The 19,651-nt window shown below is 36.0% G+C and overlaps 3 protein-coding genes across 4 annotated transcripts; 1 reads left to right on the top strand and 2 right to left on the bottom strand.

Moving 5' to 3' along the window:
* Positions 1-212: 212 nt before the first annotated feature.
* LOC117914636 (acetolactate synthase small subunit 2, chloroplastic-like) lies at positions 213-8,855 on the bottom strand. 2 transcript variants are annotated; one of them, XM_034830050.1, is made up of 12 exons: positions 8,590-8,855; positions 7,550-7,763; positions 7,049-7,132; positions 6,851-6,919; positions 4,659-4,742; positions 4,375-4,527; positions 3,437-3,523; positions 2,600-2,704; positions 2,399-2,521; positions 1,137-1,289; positions 709-774; positions 213-487 (listed from the first exon to the last, which is right to left on the bottom strand). In XM_034830050.1, exons 1-12 carry the CDS (start codon positions 8,802-8,804, stop codon positions 398-400), a joined length of 1,443 nt encoding a protein of 480 aa, XP_034685941.1. In that variant the 5' UTR covers positions 8,805-8,855; the 3' UTR covers positions 213-397. The 2 variants fall into 2 exon arrangements, with proteins under 2 accessions (XP_034685941.1, XP_034685940.1); XM_034830049.1 differs by having other exon boundaries at positions 8,584-8,854.
* An 825-nt stretch (positions 8,856-9,680) lies between these two features.
* Positions 9,681-11,407, top strand: LOC117914832 (60S ribosomal protein L2, mitochondrial). Its single transcript, XM_034830319.1, has 2 exons — positions 9,681-9,898; positions 10,682-11,407. The coding sequence occupies exons 1-2, from the start codon at positions 9,802-9,804 to the stop codon at positions 11,197-11,199; spliced, it is 615 nt and encodes a 204-aa protein (XP_034686210.1). The 5' UTR covers positions 9,681-9,801; the 3' UTR covers positions 11,200-11,407.
* Positions 11,408-12,372: 965 nt separating this feature from the next.
* On the bottom strand, positions 12,373-17,210 carry LOC117915322 (pentatricopeptide repeat-containing protein ELI1, chloroplastic-like). Its single transcript, XM_034830871.1, has 2 exons — positions 15,474-17,210; positions 12,373-13,255 (listed from the first exon to the last, which is right to left on the bottom strand). The coding sequence occupies exon 1, from the start codon at positions 17,208-17,210 to the stop codon at positions 15,669-15,671; it is 1,542 nt and encodes a 513-aa protein (XP_034686762.1). The 3' UTR covers positions 12,373-13,255; positions 15,474-15,668.
* Between the last annotated feature and the right edge of the window lie 2,441 nt (positions 17,211-19,651).

Raw genomic sequence — 19,651 nt, 5'->3', positions numbered from 1 at the left:
TGGTGCCTAATTGGAAGATGGGTTGGCCTACCGGGTCTATTTTGATGTTGTGTGTCCTGCTGGAAGTACACTACTTAGCAGGGGTTTGTGCCAACAAGAGAACATATGAACACATTTTTCTATACTCAAACAGATAGTAGTAAGATTCAGTCCGTTCCTCATCAACTTGATTCACGTATTAATTGTAAATAAGCAAAATTGTGACACTCAACTGGGGAAAAACCAAGAAATTTTATTGGTGAAAACAAGGGCAACAAACAAAATCTCAAGCTGCAAAATGGTATTTTGTTGTTTGAAATTTCTCGGAATACGTACTACTTTAATTCTTCACTTCCATGGCATATAGAAGCACCGCAGCATTCAAGTGTTCTTCACTCCTCCATTGCAGCAACCTTCCTTAAGCCTCGAGAGGAAATGCATAACCGCGGAGATAATTGGAGTCCACACCCGACTCACGCACCAACGCCACCCGCCCAGTTCGTGCCACCTATAGAAAGGCAGAAAATTCATTATCAATGCAATTGTAAGTAGTTGCTGTGAGAGAGAGCGAGAGCTTGTAAACAGTATAGTTAAGATAGGTAAAGAAGAACACGAAAAATGAAGTCTGAAGAACCCAATTGCAGCTTGATTAAGAGTATGAGTTGAGTTTAGGTAGACTGAAAATATCAAAAGATTTGATAAATATCAAAACAAGATCGCAAGACAGACCTCACAAATGCCATAGGGCTCTAACAACCTTTGCAGAGCAACCATTTTGTCTAAAGCTCCTGTAAGCTGGTACAAGCATCAAAAGCAATACCGTAAGTACCACCCACTAAGAGGAGAGAAAATAGTGGAAGAAGCCAAAGAAAACATAAAGCCAAAGAAAGATAGCCTGTAGCAATGGCAATAGAATGAGATTTTCCATCTAGTGCAAGAAATTATCAGAGTGCTTCAGCTTCACATTTCAAGACCCAGAGAAAATGAATATGGTCATTTACATATCTATATATATAAGATTATACATAATCCAAATTAAGTATAAATTCTCAATCCCAGATTATACTTAAGAGCTTGATGTCATTGCAAAGAGAGGATAAGACTCATGGTAAGACACTACTTGAATGAAGATCATATCTATAGTGAAAGATGTTCACCTCAAGGGTTATTGTGTGATCAGACACGTCAATGGCTTTGGCCCTGAAAATGCTGGCAATATCAAGGACATCACGCCGAGCAGCAGCATTCACAGCAATCTTTATCAACATCAACTCTCGCTCAGCAAAGGGCAAGTGGGTAATATCCCGAACCTGAAGGAACCAACAACTATTTCATCCAGTGCAATTATAATAAAAGAGATAGCCGTGTCAATTTCAATAGCAGTCATTCATCTAATTGTGAACTACAAAGAGTGCTATGGTACATGCAGCTTGCAAGTATGAGAAAAGGAATCTTAAAATGAATGTTCTACCTGTGATATATGTAGCAGACGAATATAGTGCAAATGCTTTACTGCTATATTTTAGTGAACAAAAAATTAGAAACTACAGTTTTAAAATATGGTGGAAAAGATCTATAAATTGCCAATCCCCAACCTTGTACACACTTGGTGACAATATCACAATACTAGACATAAACCACATGTTAAGTTCAGCTACTTTGGCCCTCATCCTTCAAGTATGAGACTTAGATGCAGATTGTTCCCATTAAAAATTTCCTAAGCAAGCATATTTAGGAACAAAGAGCCTTCTAACTTGCAGTTCTGATCAATTAATCCCATTCTCATCTATAGAGGCAAGCTGAACACAAATTTGGATATGCCAGGATGTTCAAGCTTGACAGGGTGTCCAATAGAGAAATTATCCACTTCTTATTACAATTTTTCATTTCTGGTTTTCTTCTACTTCTCCCAATGTTAAATGGACTCGGAAGCACTTTACAGTTGCAGATGTGTGCAGTGGCAAAACCAGGAACTTTCCCCAGGAGGGGCCAAAGTGAAAACGCTACTTCTGTGGGGGATCAGTTAAAATGTGCAAACAAAATTGGGGGACCAAGTCATATAAAAGTTACAGAGAGATTCAACAGCATCCCCAAAGGGGGAGAGGTGGGTCTGTTGGTTGGCCATGGCCACTGCCAGGTGCTGGTGGTGGGTGTCTATGCATCTAACCAATCCCTGTAGAGATAGGGGAAAATAATAGTAAACAATAAATAGATAAACTCTTACTAATGCTTATAACCATATGTTACACAGCACGTTGCATATGCCACACACATGAAGAAAGATGTATCACCCACACATAGGCAAACAAAGATGGCATTATCCCCTGTCCTTGCATAAACAACAAAAAATAACAGAATCTGATTAATGATATTTACTTCTAATATCAATGCATCCCTCTTACTGGTTAAGTAGACTCACATCATGAAGATCTATTAGCTTCTTAAGTTGTTGCACCAACTTGTTAATAGAGTCATCTGTACCAGGAACAACAGTTGTAATGCGAGAGAGACCCTCAACTTCTGCATGACCAACTGCCAGACTCTGATAACAAGAAATCAAGGTCATGAAGAAAATAAAAATAAATGTAAAGAAATAAATAGAAGAACAAAACGTAGATACCTGGATGTTATATCCCCTCCTTGCAAAAACCCCAGTAACAAGATTAAGAACTCCAGGAGCATTATTTACAACCATGGATAGAGTGTGTGAACGAAGGCCACTAGTCTGAAAAATATTAACCCAGCTCATTAGTGTTTCCCCATCTAAGATCCGATGCAAAGAATCATGTTATTTCTCAACCACCAATTGTCAAAGGAATATATGAACCACTTTCTGAAACTCAGTTTAGAGCTCGTACAGAATCCTCTAAATTTTCTAAAACAAGAATCCTCAGATTGTCTAGAAGATGTCCAATTTTCCATCAAAGAATGCAGTAACATACAAGCTTCAGACTTGGAAGCTGTAAGCTAATTTTCATGAGGGCTGTTTGGGGGTATCAGTTCAGCAAAGTACAACCATCATCCTCATGTTTGGTTATCCCTAGATGCAAGTGCTGCAGTTCAAACCTGGATGCAATCTACAGCAATTTCGCAAAACTTAAAGAACCACCCATTGAACTGTCTTATGTTATGCTGGGCAGCCAAGATAAAGAGAACAAATTTACTCAGCTACTTTTCAAGTTTGCACAAAAGGCCCCTTAGAACCAGGAACAAAGTTTCTTGTTATCACTCAAAAAATTCAATCCATATTTTTAATCAAGAAATTGAAAATTAAAACCAAAATACTTTTGAAACTTTTTTATGGTAACTAACCAGATTGGATACTAAAGCCTTCATTGAAGTAAGAGTTGTGCTTATTAAAAGTAGTCATTCTGCATGCACTTCCTTGAGAACAATGATGCCACAAACTTAAAGAAACAAATGCAAAAGGATCAGAAGCAGCAATAAGCTTCCTTACATCTTCATCATAGAGAACACCCCAGTGAGCATCAAGAACTTTATTGAATAAGAACCCATCAGATGGTTCCACTGGATAAACATCTCCCTTCATGAACAAAGAAAAATATATCAAACACTTGGTCAATAGTTAAAATAATATCGGAATAACTAAGAAATTATCCAATCGAGCCCAATGCAGCACAGAGTGAGCACGGTATAACAATCAAATATGTCCAAACAACAATCACCTACTCAAAAGGTGGACATAACAATCAAATATATCCAAACAACAGTCACCTACTCAAAAGGTGGACATAGCAAAATTTTTGCAACATCTATCTAAACGTGAGGAATTATGTATGATTTTTTGGTATGCCGGCCAACACTAGTGATATAGTAAAATTCAATTTTGGATACAGATGTGTGCATTCAATTAAGGAGAATTGTGATTCTTCATTCAGGCAACAATTGCATTATTAATAATAGAATAATAATTTGCATTTGGTTCAAAAGGATATTAGAAAATGTATAAGATTGAGTGGTTGGATCACACGAAATAAAATTAAAGAGTTTCCAGACAAGGCCCATCACAGGATGTTGGCACCTGGCAGATTATACATTATTTTGTGTGTGTGTCTAATAGAAGCCATACATCCAAAGGCCTGCTCTTGGATGGCTCTAATATGAAAAAAAAGAAAAAAAATGAATGAAAAAATATCCTAAAAAGACATGTATAATTTGATGATAAAACAAAAGTGAAAGATTGAATAAATAAACCATAACTTCTAATGTTTTTAAATCAATGTCAGATTCTAAAATTATGCATTTATCAACACAAAAAATAGCTATAAACCAACTTTATACTTGACACCCTCATATACACATCCAAGAAATATTTGCCAGGCCTGGACAACCAAAAAAAAAAAGATTGCAAGCAAAGGTTATTGAAATGCCTACTCCAACAGATGCATCAGATTCACTATTGAGTGTTTTATTTCTGGTTTCCACAAAAGTGTTTTCTGGAATATCTCCTTCAAGATCAGGATATGAAGATGCTGAAAATCGCCAAAATGGAGCAGACTCGCCCATTTTTTCCCTTCTCAAGGCAATCTACAACAAGAAAAAGTTTCAGTCACTGATACATGAAATGCATGCTCAAAAGGATTCTGAAGGTGAATCATGAGAAGAGAAAATAAATGTCTGAAAGATATTATAAAGTATTTCAAAGGGAAACATCCAACCTTTCCAGTTCTAGCAATTTCTCTAATTCCAAACTTGCTTAAATTTCTCTGCACAGCAACCATCTTCCCTGGATCTCCAGTTACCTGGATCACCCACAACAAGGGGCAATTATCTTTTAAATCTTTGAAAAATCAAGCAAAACAAGTCAAAGTGAAAATTTAATTGTGGAAGGGGGTTGGTGCTCTTTGGAGGTGAGGGAGGGTTGTGGCGCAGGATTGTGGAAGGCTATAAGGAGAGGATGGGATGCTTTCAAAAGCAAGATTTCCTATGTTTTGGGCAATGGAAGAAGGGTAAGATTTTGGAAAGACATTTGGTGTGAGGACACCCCTTTGAGGACCTCTTTGTTCGCTATAGCCACTTCAAAGGAGGCTTGGGAGCAGGCTGAATTTGGGGGGTGTTGGAACCCCCATTTGTAAGGAATTTCCAAGACTAGGAGTTAGGTTGTGACGTTGTGTTGAAGTACTCTTTTTGCGTTTGCATGGTAAATCAATGAGTAGGAAGGTGATGACAAGGTGGTGTCGATGGCTACCAAGGGAGGCTAGTTTTCAGTTAAATCTTTCTATGATGGGATGATTCAAAGGAGTTTAGATTCTTTCCTGAGAAGGCTTATTTGGAATTCTTGGGCTCCAATAAAAGCGAGTTTTTTTTATTTGGGAAGCAACTTGGAAAGGGATTCTAACTGTGGACAACTTGAAAAGGAGAGGTTGGACTTTGGTCAACAAATGTTTTCTATGCAAAGGTGAGGAGGAATCTTGCAATCACATCCTTCTTCTTTGTTCTAAGGCAAGTTTGTTATGATAGTTGGTCCTCCTTTTTTGAAGTGGTTTGGGCGTTGCATACCTCAATCCAAGCAATGCTACTTAGTTGGCATAGCCAATCCATTGGGAAGAGGAGAAAGAAGGCATGAAATGTTGCTCCTCTTTGTTTGTTTTGAACTATTTGGAAAGAGAGGAATAGAAGGGCTTTTGATAATGTTGAACTTCCATATCAAGAGCTAAAATTCTCTTTTCTATGTAACTTTTTAGAATGGATCAAATGGGGTCTAGGGCAAGAGTCCTTCTCTATGATTGATTTTATTGATTGGTTAGGTTGCCAATAAGAGGAGGGTTTTTGTGTTTTTCTTTCGTTGGTGCACACATGTACACTTCCTATGTACTTGGTGTAGCCTTTTTTGGCTCTTTAATATATCTATTGCTCTTTTGCCTATCAAAAAAAAATAATAATAAGTGCAAATTTAATTGAACATGCAAATGCTCAATCCACCAAAGACATAGTATAAGAACCTTATAAAGTCCCATAAACACACTGTATATTGATGCAAAGCCGCTTGATTAAAATTTGAACAAAGCACAAGAAAAGATATGCTTCTAGGAAGCACAGAAAGACCTAGAAAATCGAGAGTAAGCCCTATGCTATGGGATCACAATCCCTTAACTTCAGTTTTTGCTTCATTGTGTTATGTTAAAGTTTCTGTGTTGTGTTAAACTTTGTCTATAGAATTCTACAGGACTAAAAGAGACTATTTGAGGTATTCTCTATCCCGTGCAAAATAAAGCATCAGGTCTAATGTTTTTAACTCATTCTTATGTTTTGCGTTGCATGAACCTCAACCACACTAGCTAGACACAGGACACATTCAAGGCTGTAACAATCTCAACCGATGTTCCTTACCAAGGAAATCTTTTACCAAGAATCAATGTGATTGACTTCAACATTTGTTATGCTTGGCTGGTTCACATTACCTTGAAGGTGGAATAAGAAGATTGACAAAAACATAATGTAAGGATGCTAACCTAATTTAAATCACTCGATCATATCAGAACTACCAAAACTTAAAAAGTGGATTGACAATAACAAGATCCTACAGAAATAAATTATACAGCATTTCATTTGGCCAAACTCTTGGCCAACTACACTGACTTCTCATTTGTCAAGAAATGCATAAAGGAAAAATTCAATTTTACAACACAAAGAAACTATAAAGGGTATAAAGCTTTCTCCCAATGTAATCAGTTATAAACCATAACCTTTTAACTGTCACATATGCTTATAAATACTTGTACACACTTTTAGCCAATCAGAATCCTTCCACAACATAACTGGTTTACACAACTTGACAACAGCACCTGTTTAGAGTTAAAATCCCCCAGCTAGAATTTAAAAGAAAAGGCCAGCAGAGATTGGCTATCACCTCAATGGTTACTGAATGCTCTGAGATATCCACAATTTTCGCTCTGAAAATGTTCACTAACCACATGATCTGGAGGTTAAAACAAAGAAATGGAATTCAGTAATAAGATAGTGAACATCGCAAGAAGCAAGTGCAGATTAAAAAAAAATTCAAGGAAGACCTTCAATGTTCAACGTCCCAGCATCAAATTGTGATTACCTCAGCACGATACTGGGGATTCGCATTGACTTTTATGAGCATTAGTTCACGTTCTACATGCGGCTCAGTTGAGATATCTTCAACCTAAATTCAAATTAAATATAGAAAATTAGGGGGGAGAGAGACACATACACAAAAGTTATCATCCCTAAGGGATAAGAAGAGGAAAACTAAACAAATAGCAAAAGAGTCTGAAGAAAATTAAAAGGATACCCGATCTGCAAATAGGCAGAAAGGATCAACAACTTTAAGGTTTCATGGTAAGCATGCCATCCCCATCACTGCATACTATATGCCTAAGGTCAATCTGTAAAGTTGATACTTATGTTCCTACATGTTTTAATTTTTACATTAATTTCAGACAAGCATGGACTGAAGAAAGATTTAACATATTAATTAGGAGAACAAAAATTCCCAATGGAAAAAAAACAAATCTGTGTGGTTGAAAATTGAAAATTAATATATCATGTTAAAAGATTAAAGAAAATGCAATAGGTAAACCTTCAGAACATTCACAAGCTTGTGAAGTTGCTCTACAACTTGCTGCAACACCCTTTCAGTTCCAGAGACAACAATAGTGAAGAGCGCCTTGTCCTTGTTCAGACCAACAGCAAGGGAGTCAATGTTATATCCCCTTCTTGCAAAGACCCCGGCAATTCGATTAATCATTCCACTTTCATCTCCAACAAATACTGAAATTGTGTGGCGCCGCACTCTAGATTTAGAAAAGAAATCAATAGATTAAAAGAATAAGCATTTCAAGGCTAGGTAGTGTAGAGTATAAAATTGCATACACACATAAACATCCAGAATAAATTAACAGAAAATATTGAAATTAAACTGCTGAACTGATCAAACCCGGTGTCGTTGAAGGCAACTTTAATATGATAATTCAAATAAACGCAAAAGCAAAAGCATAACTAAAACCAGAAATTATATCATAAAAACGTACAACTAGCGCATAAAAGAAATTGGAAAACTTCATCATTACTGCAACCAATTATCATGACCTGAACCAAAAACATATGTAAAAATTTAAAGTAAAACCGGTGGCAACAAAACTATCTTAATCAACTACCTACAATAGCTGATAAACCAAAATGAAAAAATCCAACAAAAATAAGCAAAATCGAGCCTAATTTCACATATATGACAAAACAAATATTGTTGAGTAAAACTGCGTGATCAACCAAAAAAAAACCATAGGTAAATTACCAGAATAAGATACACACCAATCAAATTTAAGCAGTTTAATAACAAAATTGCCTTGATAGAAACTAAAAAGCAACTACGTCAATGATAAATCAAAACCCGCAAACTTTAACAAAAATTAACACAACCCAATTTGAAATCCCCGAAGATGAACTCAAGAAAACAGTCTTTACATGAAAATTCACAAACAAGAAGTCATCCCAATTAAAACAAGATAACGAACAATATAACAAAAATTAGCAAAAACCCATTTGATAACTCACACATGCCATCACATATTATTAACCCAAACACAATCTTCATATGAAAACGCGGAATCATACTTGGACCTGGCTGCAGAAGGCGCAGTGTTGGCAACAGGGGCGGTTTTGTCATTGAAACCGACCCCGTTTTCAGCGCTGCTTGCAGAGACCACCAGCTTCCTAAACTGTGGATTCTTGGGCTTTGAAACTGGTAGTGAAAACCATAGGGTTCTGGAAAACCCTAGATGGGGGTTAGAATCCAAACGAGGGTTTACACAGCGGATTGACTGTACCGAAGCCATGGAGAAAATGGAGGAGAAAGCGACTCTGTTTTTTGGAGTCGTCTCTACGTGGCCCGTACATTTCTACTGAGCGTTGTAGATTTGGTAATGTCTATGACCATTCTGTCCTTGGTTGCCAGAGTAAACTGGCCTGGGTAGATTTGAAAAATTGGAAAAATCCCGATGGTAAATGTGTCCATTTACGATTAGACTTATTTCATATTTTATTAAATATTTTTGTTAATTCAAACATTTCAATTTTTTAGTTTTAGAAAATATAAAAATTTCTTTAGAAAATATAAAATATAGAAATTTTTATATTTAAAAAAGAAAATATCTTATGTAATTGAAACTACTTCTTCAAGCTTTAATATTTAAAGAAGTAATTGAAAAAATTTTATGAAACAAATTTTATATTTTATATTTTAAAAAATAAAAAATATGAAATGTATTTCAACATCAATTAAATGAATTAAAAAATATTTGATTAAAAGAGATGTAATAACTCATAAATTATGAATTTAATTTTTTTTTAAAAAAACTTATTTTTATATAAATATTATATAAAAAGGAAAGTTTTTTTATTATAAAATAATAAAGACATTTTTGTCCATGTAAGACGGAAAAAAATAGTGGGAGATTAAATTTCAAATTTTAGGTTTTTAAAAACTCTTTTAATCAAACAACTCATTCATTAAATATATCATTTTATGAATAAAATAAATTATCTATTTAAAAAATATTTTCAATACCACTAAAAATATTTAAAAATTGGTTATCATTATATAAAATTATTATTGAATTCAATTCCAACTTATCTCATAGACAATTTTGATGCTGAAGATGTGTTACTCCCAAGGGAACTAATATTAACGCCTTGCAGGGAGCAAAATGAGGAAATGAGCCTTGGCAATAACGATAACCTGAAACAAGAAAATACTGGAAACCCTAGATTTTTCTGAGGTGAGGTGATCAGCCCTTTGGCCGTGTAGCACTGTAGTCCAATACGACGTCGTCAATGGCCCTGGTGAGAGCTCGCGCGGCTTCGTCAACTCTCTGGAAGAGGCTTCTCTTCCCCTCCGTTGCCAACCCTAGTCATCGCAATCTCTCCTCTGGTACCCTTCTCATATTATTATTATTATTATTATTATTATTATTATTAGTTTGATTTGTTTGGTTGGTGAGAAAATCTTGAAAATCCAAAGAAATGTTTGATCTCAAGCCATTTCCATTTAAAAAGATGAGAATTCGAACTGAATGGCGGGTGATATTTTTTTTTTTTCTTAAACAAAAAAATCAATGCATTCTGTTTGGTTTCGAGAAAGCAGAGGAGAGAGAAGAAAGGAAAATTTTGATCTGTTACATCATTTATTGTTTTGGTTCTTTGAAAAGAAAAACTAAGATTTCACTGTGCTAGGCAATTGGAGTGCGCTCAGCTGGAAAATCGAAGACAGAAAAGTTATTATTTTTATTTTCCACTCCTGACAGTTTCTCGGAATCCAAACAGAACATTGCAATCCTTTTGGTTGCGGATAAACGGAATCATATCGATGATGTTGTTTTTTCTTTTTAAAATAATCAATTTAACTAAGCTCATATAACTGCAATCTTGTAGGTTCCGTATTTTTTTCCCCTTTCCAATATTTTCTCTGCAACCAAACAGAACTATGTTGATTTGTCCTTGAGAAAACTCAGGAAAGGAGGAGGCAAAATTTGAAATCCCATGTCCCATTTGCATTAGAATGCAGTTTTTATTTTCCTTTGTTGGTGGGGGCGAGTTCGGGTCCTATATAATGAAAAAAAATTAGAAATCAAATTTGTAACTTGCTGTATTATTCATATATCAGAAACGCAACAGAACATAATGTGTGTGCTTTTGCTTCTTGTTTCCTTCATAGTTGCAAAGGAATCGCCTCATGATGCTTTCCGCGAGAGCATGATGAACCAGATGTTCAGTCTGGACATAAATTCCCAAATTGGAAGTTGCATGCCACTTGCAGCAATGAGAATTGGAACTATAATCCATAACATTGAGATAAACCCGGGTCAAGGTGGAAAACTTGTGCGAGCAGCAGGAACATCTGCAAAGCTACTGAAAGAGCCAACATCAAGATACGTTTTAGTGAGAATGCCTTCTGGTGTCCAGAAACTGATCGATACAAGATGTCGAGCCACTATTGGCACTGTTTCAAACCCGGGTCATGGGGCTAAGAAGCTTAGGAAAGCTGGGCAGAGCCGGTGGTTGGGTAGAAGGCCGGTGGTTCGTGGTGTAGCGATGAATCCTGTAGATCATCCTCATGGAGGAGGAGAGGGGCGAAGCAAAAGTGGTGGGAGCCATGGGAGGGGTTCCTTAACACCATGGGGCAAGCCAACAAAGTGTGGGTACAAAACTGGACCACTCAAGCGCAGAAAGTAGTGTTTGAATTTCTTTTTCTTTTTGTTCTGTTCCAATGTTTCAGAAAACATCTTTGTCGCATTTTTTAAGTCTTTGTAATGGTTGCGGTTCATGATAAGGTTTTATTTCATTTATAATGAAGCCGGTTTATGAATTTAGTGGTTTCTAGCTTATTTGGTTGCTTTACAATGACTCGATGCATTATCTAATAACAATCCATTGCATCAAATTCTGAGTGCCTGCTGAAATCTTGATTTATTGCTGAATTTCAATATTCCATTGTGGATTTGTTCCTGAAAATAATCAATTTTGTGGCTCAAGTTTGAGAGAATTAAGTGCTTGTGATTTGAATTAACTAACCAAAGGCAGCTGCATAAAGAAGTATCAATGGATTTGGTTGGCAGATTAGGTGGCTTCTCCAAAAGGATGCATCAATGTTGGCTTGGATGAATTATGGATAAGCACAACTTGTTAAACTTGTGATGTAGTTCAATTTATTTTGATCCTATGTAGATAAAATCCTTTCTTATCTATGGGAATGAAAGTGGTTTTGATATTTTGCAAATTTAAGAACTCAAATTGTATATGACCCTGCATACAAAGGGGAAATAAATCTTATCATGCCTTCTATTTAGCACTGGAATGGTGATATTGGCATTTCTGTTTTCTTGCTTGTGGTATCATTCCAAGCTACCTGAAGCATTCACAGAACTTGGAAGATCAGATGATACTGAGATACGAGGGGCATCAATGTAGGTTAGTACTATGCTATATCCAGGGTCAGTTGTGAAAATGAGTATGTGATTTTATTTGGCTGCTCAACAGCAGATGTATCTGCAGCTTGTGAGTTGTCACTCGTACAATGTGTTCACCAGGCAAACAGAATGAATTGAATCTTCTCCGTTGAGGAGATTAGAAAGAGAGATTTTACATGGGTTGACAATGAAAAAATCTTCTTAATCGAAAACTAGAGAGATTAGTTTTTGGGTCAGTGGTGTTAGAGATTTCAAGCGTTCTAGCTAAGGTAGGTTTAGTATATTTCTCTTCTCATGAGCCCTTGAAGCTACAGGTGAGATCAATGAAGATTTCTTCTCAGCAAGGGATGGCGAGACCACCCATTTGGATGATCAAACCTGAACTCTTCTTCAGCCTTACTCAGCAAGTGTTGGAATGCAGTATGGTGCAAGTATGAAATTAGAATCACAAAATGCCTTTTTTGGATTTCACCAGCATACAGCAACAGGAAGGGTACATCTGAAGACCTCTGCAGCTGTGAGGACCCGCCATGCAATCTGCCTAGCATGAACAATTCCAGGTAAACCATTGTCCATGACTTAAATAAGCTTGGAAAACTTAAGGCAAGTAATGTATCTATCAGATTTTTTACTGTAGTAGAAAAAGCTGACAAACAGGCACAAGTAAGAACAACATAGATCCAGACACCACTAGGTTGAAGTTGAACCTCAAACTTAACTGCTGATGGCAATCATGTCGAAGATGCTAATTACTAAAACTCACTAAATCACTGTCACTGTGTCTTAGTACAACTTCATTGATTTGATGTAGATTTCCTCCAGTACTAGGTATATTTGAAAACACTTCCCTTCTTGCTTAAAGGTTTGAAAACTTCTTCATAGTCTCTTTTGGGGTTAATAGGAAAAGCTTTAAGCCCTTACTAGACAATGCCTGTCATGCCTTCATTCAAATAGGGGATGAGGATGAAGACAGATCATTCATGATCAACTACAACTACTTGTTTTCCACAGCTACTAAACAGTCCTACCAGAGCTGCAGGGCTGCTCTCATGGCCTCCAGCTATATCTTCCACATGTGCTATCTTCCCCTCTCTGATGTAAGGCATTAAGGCGTTCAGCAACTCGGGATAGAAGCGTGATAGTCTTCATTGGACTGGAATCCTTGCAAACTTGCTTAGAAATGTTCAGGCTGCTCAAGGTTGAATAGTGAAACCATCCCACATGCGGCAATAAAACCAATGGTTCTCATGTTGATGATCACTGCATCAAGCATCTTCCCCCCAACATTATCAAAATAGACATCAATGCCTTCAGGGAAGCACCTGGTGACAAGCAGGTAACAAAATTTACAATGGTTTAATGATGATTGGTGCCTTGAAGATCATTTGTGTGAGTGTTCATTCTGTTTTCTGTGACACCAGTATGAGGTGTTACAGCATCTTTTCTTTACTTCCAATAACATAACAACCCATCAACTTTGCAAACTGCCCTATACGCTGACCAACTGCACCAGATGCTGCTGTTATGAAGGCATTCTCTCCTTTTTGGAGAAAAGGTCTCATAAAAGCCAGCACAAGCAGTTGTACCTGGCATTCCTTGATGCAACAAAGTGAAAACCAACCGATTTTACAAAAATAGCTTGAAACTTGAACAATTCATGATTAGTCAGATAAGCTTTTCAATAAGCAACACCCTATACATAGTTACAAGAGATTACAGGTAAAAACCTCACAAAATATTCCTGTATAGTAAGAGAGGGGCGCATTGGTGTGCTGGATCTTAATGCGGATGGAAGTAGTTGAAGAAGTTGTAATGAGGCTGTACTCTTTCTAGCAGGTCATGCCCCAAATCAAGTCACTTTTCCTGAAATTCGAGGTCCCAGAATCCAAAACCCTAACAAAAGTTGAGGGAGCCACACGAGGGGATCATTAACACCATGGTCCAAACTGACCAAGTGTGGATGCAAAACTGGACCCCTCAAACACAGAAATTAGTATTTGGCTTCTTGTTTTTTTGATTTTTTTTTTTTTTTCCTTTTGTTCTGTTCCAATGTTTTAAAATCTAGCTTCGTTGCATTTTCTAAGTCTTGTAATGGTTGCAGATCATGACAAGGTTTTATTTTTCATTTAGATTGAAGCCAGTTTGTGAATCTAGTGGTTTTTAAGTTATTTGGTTGCCTTACAATGACTCATTACATTACCTAATAACAAGGCATTGCATCAAATCATTTTGATGGTTTTTGCTAAGGATGCATGTATTACAAAGTCTTGGACAGCTCAGAGAACCAGGTGCTACATTTCATATCCTTGTGTGTGTGTATGTTTTTGTATATATTTATGTTAATCAGAAATACCAGTAAGTATTCTACGTGACAGGGCATAGGTGATAAAATGTGGAAATATTTGCAATTTCAGTTCAATTTCCCATAGCTTTTGTGTGTGTAAGCTTGTATGTCTAAATTTAGCTTCATGAGAGGTAGCAAAAAGTATTCTTCTATGTTCAGTCTAGGGCATGGAATGATAAAACGTGGGAACCTTTGCAACTTCAGTTGAATGTTCCATATCTAACTGTATTTTTTATGTGAACTGTCTTGGGACATTCTTCTTCAAGCATTTCTACGGCTCGAGAATTGAAGCATATCTAGGAGTATACTTCATGTGTCCATAAGTTACACCTTCATTCATGGTTTTTCGTTTTATCTTAAGTTTGATTTCAGTAGCATTCTTGTCCATGAACTATTTAGGAAGTTTTAAGAAGCTTCTCAGTATGGAGATAGTAGTATATAAAGTTTAAAGAAACTTATCAGTATGAAGATAGTAGTATAGAAAGTTTAAAGAAGCTTATCAATAATCAGAGGAGTGCCCCTTAGTGTCTCGAGAGAAAGGCCCAGGAATTGTCATGAAAACATATACAATGACTTTTTTTCCTTGGGAAGAATCATTAATACTGTTTCTTAGGATTTTTCTTTATGAGAACTCATGAATTATTGAGGTTGGCTTCAGCAATCAAGCACTCAGGATTCTCGGTCCTTGGCTAGTGAAAAAACCATGACAGATGTTTAAGAACAGACAGGTTGTAAAGCTTACAATCGGCCAAGGGATCGCTGAAGGTTTGATCTGCATCCTGTTTTACTGTTTTGGTATATACATTTCTTAGGAGTTGGCTTTTTTTTCTTGAATGAACTAATAGCTAGATGCATAGACATTACGAACTTTCGTCAGTTTGATTTTTCTCATTTCAGAGTTGTTCAGTACCGATAATTCGTAAAAGATTTGCCAGAAACGGCACAGCTAGTGGTGCAATCCAAAATTGTTTTGGACATTACACCAAAAGCTTTGCTACTAAATCATTGACAGGCTGAAGAATCACTCTAGCTGAGAATCCAGAATCATGGAATCTTTAAGCTTAAGTTCTACTCTAAATATTACATCTTTGATTTAGGGTTAGTTTCAGTTGAATCCCACTTATTCTTTTTGGCCTTGGGACCCATACATAGCCATTGATTTCATTCTATCCGGTTTATGTTTGTGGAGAAATTACCTGATTCTCTTGTAGTCTTGTGTAGATGAGTAGAGATATGCAGAGTACTGGCAACAAAAGACAAAGACCCAGGTCCACGATATTCTCGTCAAGCAACTCATGGCTCCTGCTCCTTGTGCCACTACTCTATTGTTGGAGTTCATCAATGCATTGAGCATGTACCTTTCTCCTCTTTTCATGATTCAACATTGTTTATCAAAATAGCCGAATATCCTTTCCACTAGAGGCGTAATCACATTCTTTGAACTCATGAACAGTATTATGAACCTCTATCTTACTGCAACCGGGATCTTTTATAATCCCTTTATGCTGCATTCTCAGCCAACAATTTGCTGCATCATCCACCCTACCTACTGAAGCCTTAGCTCCTGCTATATAAACATAGCTTCCTGTGTATTCAGAATCTAGTTCAAGAAGACACTGCGCAACACGTTCCCCACGCCTGAAATCTTTGTGAATTCGACAACCACCTAACAATGCTCCCCAAACTATAACATTGGGTTCTATTGGCATCGAATTGATCAAATCCTCTGCTTCATCCAGGCGACCAGCACGGCTAAGGAGATCAATCACACACCCATAGTGCCCAACCTTGGGCACAATTCTATATTCCTGGATCATCCTACTGAAAAGGTCAATCCCCTTATCAACCAAACCTGCATGACTGCATGCTGATAACAATCCCATGAAAGTAACCTCGTTCGGCTTCACTCCACATTCAAGCATTTTAGAGTAATACCCAAATGCTTCATCAGCATCACCATGGGTGCCCCAACCACAAATCATAGTACTCCATGATATCACATCTCTCTCCCGCATACCATCAAAGATCCTCCTAGCCTCTTCCATGGTTCCACACTTCGCATACATATCAATCAATGCATTCCCTAAATAAAGATTCAATCCCCTCCCTCTCCAGCCAACAAACCGATCGATCCACCTTCCCAAATCAAGCGCGCCAACATGCGCACAAGCCGACAACACGCTCACAAGAGTAACATCATCAGGCACCACACCACCCACCTTCTGCATTTCATGAAAAACCTCTATCGCATCCGAATACTTCCCATTCTGAACGTACCCGCCAATCATGGCGTTCCAAGAAACCACATCCCTCTCAAGCATTTGATCAAAAACCCGCCTTGCCGACTCTAAATCACCACACAGGCAGTACCCAGATACCATTGTGTTCCAAGAAACCACGTCTCTCAGAGGCATTTCATCAAACACCTGGCCTGCACTAGCGGGTTCTCGGAACTTGAAGTACATGTCAACTAAAGAAGTTCCCAGGTGGATGTTGTTATCAAACCCAGATTTGATCACAACAGCATGGACCTTGAGGCCATCGGCTATGGCCTCAAGGCCAGCGCAGGCCTTGATGAGCGAGGTGTATATATATTCATTTGGGTTTGGCGCGCTGGGGAGTGAGAGTTGGCGATTAAAACAGTTGAGCGCGTGTTCCCATGCTCCACAATTGATGTGGGCTTTGATGATGGCGTTCCAAGAGAAGACGTTGGGGTTTGGGAGTTGGGCGAAGATGAGCTGGGCGTGGTACAGGTTAGCATTGGCGGCACACGCGCCGATGAGCTTGACGGCGATGAGATTTGGGTGGAGAGAAAGTGGTGGGTTAGTGATGAGCTGGGCTTGGATTTGGAGGAGCTGCTTCGTCTGGAAGTGCTCGGCGTAATTTAGCAGGAGGGTAGTGAGTTTCAAGTGGTTGTGTGATTGCAGTTTCATGTCCGGAAATTGTAATTTGAATAAATTAAAAAAAATGAGGGCTATATAAGCTACGTAGGTGATCCGTGGACTATTTTTACCCTTTTTTTTAATAATAATAATGAACTTCTTTATTAGATATAAAAAATCTTATATTTTTAATAATAACAAAATACGAAACTAAGGTTTGGTTAATTTTAATTTTAATAATAACAAAATAAAATTTAAAATTAATGATATATCTTAAGTATGTTTAGATAAGAAGATTTTCAAAATAAATATTATAAAAATAAATCAAGTCAAAAGAAATTTAAGTTGAAGGAGAAGATCTTAAAGAGAAGTGCTATCAAAACCATTTTGTCTATGATCTTTTTGTAAGGTTGTTGGTGGATTAAGATCATATATTTTATTTTTCACAAAAAATCATTTAAAGTGTTAAATTGTTTTAAGTTCTTTTAAATCGAATGATTTTTCATTTTTAATTAATACATTAAGTCAAATTCTTTCTAAATTTGTTTTTAAGGTTTTAAGAAGCTAAACATAGATTGTTAGAAGTTCCAGACCTTAAATTGGGTTGTCTAAGCGCTTTACAATGCACCTAGTCAAGGGTCCAAGGAACTAGTTGAATTAGTTGGGTTTGACTGATCAATGTGCATTTTATACTCTCTTACTTTCAATAACATATCTCTAGTCGGTTAAGACAAAGCCTCAGCTAGTTGGGGATCAATCGAATTTCAATCAAGTGTCGGTTGATGTTCTGACTTCCAATAGTTGGTGAACCAATTGCTTGATCGGTCAACTCCCAACATGTGCGTAACGACTAGTTTGGCCTCTAAACTCTTATAAAATGGCTTCTACTTCATTGTTTAAAAAAATTAACATTCCAAAATATGTATTTAATATATTTTGAGCCTTGGGGTTGTGTTTTGAGTGCGCTTTGATTTAAAACTTGTATATCTATTTAGTGCACTCCAATCTTACTTATCTTATATCATTTGAACCTAAATTTTGTACTAAGATTCTATGAGAATATTTCATATCATTTCTTGTAAACTTTTATGAGGTGAGCTCTAGTGTAGGATATCACTTGAGGGAAGAATTTGAACACTTTATCTTGAAAAATCTTATTGTAATGGATATTTGAAGTCATAAGTCCAATTCTTGGAACCATAAGTTCAAGAAAATTTATTGGAAGATAATTCAATTCTAATGTTTGAAGGCTTAGGTTGGAAGTTTCGAAATAGTGAAATCCTTAATTGGCTAGGATTTTGAAGAGAGTGAATGTAGGTCAAGTTTCATCAAATTACTATAAAGATCTTAAGTTTACAATTTCTCTTTCCTACTCTCTTTAATTTATTTGAAATTATTTTTATATTGATTTTTATTATATTATTGTTTATATTGTTACTTGCATTTATATAATTTAAATCTTCAACATTTTTATGATTAAATGTAGAAATTAAACCTTATCTCAATTAAAGTCCGTTGGGGAGTGGTTCTGAGTAGAGTGTTTTTATTTTTGTTAGTAAGGCTTTTATTATAAATATTTAAAAAAAATAATCGTTTAGTATCCATTTGAGGTCTCCAAAACCTTTAAAAATGATTCAATTGGTTGAATAATCGATTCAACTATTTTACTAATCATTATGCATTTAGGCCATGTTTGGTTTTCTGGATATAGTATAGGATAGGATAAAAATGGGATATTATATTATATCCCATGTTTGATTGGTGATAGGATATAATAAGTTATTTCATCATTTATCTTATCTTATGTTCAACTAAACATAGGATAAGATAAATGGTGAGATATATTGTCCACCGTCTTTTTTTTGTCTATTTTACATAGGATATGTTATTCATATGGTAAGATATGAGATATACATATCTCATATATAAAAAATTCATTTTGTTTTTTATCAATTTTTTATTTTTTTTAATATACTTATTTTACAAAATAATTTTTTTATTATAAATTAAATTTATGATTAAAAAAGAAAAACTAGAAAAATATTTATAAAATAATATTAATATATGATATATATATAAAAAAAATTTTATATATTAGATAACATAATATAAAAAAAAATTATTTGTAGAGTTTAAATATTTTAATCATGAATATTGTTAAACATAACAAAATTTTCATTTTTTAAATAAAAAATATTTGAATGTAGTGTAATTTTTATTTTAAACGATGAAAATAATAGATATACATATCATATCTTATTCTATCTCGTAAACCAAACATAGCTTTAAATTACTAGTAGGTAATCATTAAGATTGACCCTCAACTGATTAAGTAACCGGTTTGATCAATTCTTGATGATTGAGGTTTTACCTCAACCAATTGAGCATAAGATAATGGAAGAGAGAAAGTGTGTAAAGCGTACCTCGATTGACTTGCGTATTTGAATAACACCTCGATTGACTGATGTATTTGAATAGAAATGAAAAAATGA

The sequence above is a fragment of the Vitis riparia genome, chromosome 5, assembly GCF_004353265.1.
Source record: "Vitis riparia cultivar Riparia Gloire de Montpellier isolate 1030 chromosome 5, EGFV_Vit.rip_1.0, whole genome shotgun sequence".
In the NCBI taxonomy this organism is placed as follows: Eukaryota; Viridiplantae; Streptophyta; class Magnoliopsida; order Vitales; family Vitaceae; genus Vitis; species Vitis riparia.
The sequence above is the reverse complement of the archived record's forward strand: the minus strand, read 5'-3'. Positions and strand labels throughout refer to the sequence as shown.

Bases quoted from the DNA above. Each gene is read 5' to 3' on its own strand.
- LOC117914636 (XM_034830049.1), bottom strand. From the start codon at position 8,804: ATGGCTTCGGTACAGTCAATCCGCTGTGTAAACCCTCGTTTGGATTCT. The intron at 2,522-2,599 runs GTATCTACGTTT...TCTTGTTATCAG, and splicing joins GGAGGGGATATAACATCCAG to AGTCTGGCAGTTGGTCATGC. The intron at 1,290-2,398 runs GTGAGTCTACTT...TGGTTCCTTCAG, and splicing joins AGCTAATAGATCTTCATGAT to GTTCGGGATATTACCCACTT.
- LOC117914832 (XM_034830319.1), top strand. From the start codon at position 9,802: ATGGCCCTGGTGAGAGCTCGCGCGGCTTCGTCAACTCTCTGGAAGAGG. The intron at 9,899-10,681 runs GTACCCTTCTCA...TTTCCTTCATAG, and splicing joins TCATCGCAATCTCTCCTCTG to TTGCAAAGGAATCGCCTCAT.
- LOC117915322 (XM_034830871.1), bottom strand. From the start codon at position 17,210: ATGAAACTGCAATCACACAACCACTTGAAACTCACTACCCTCCTGCTA.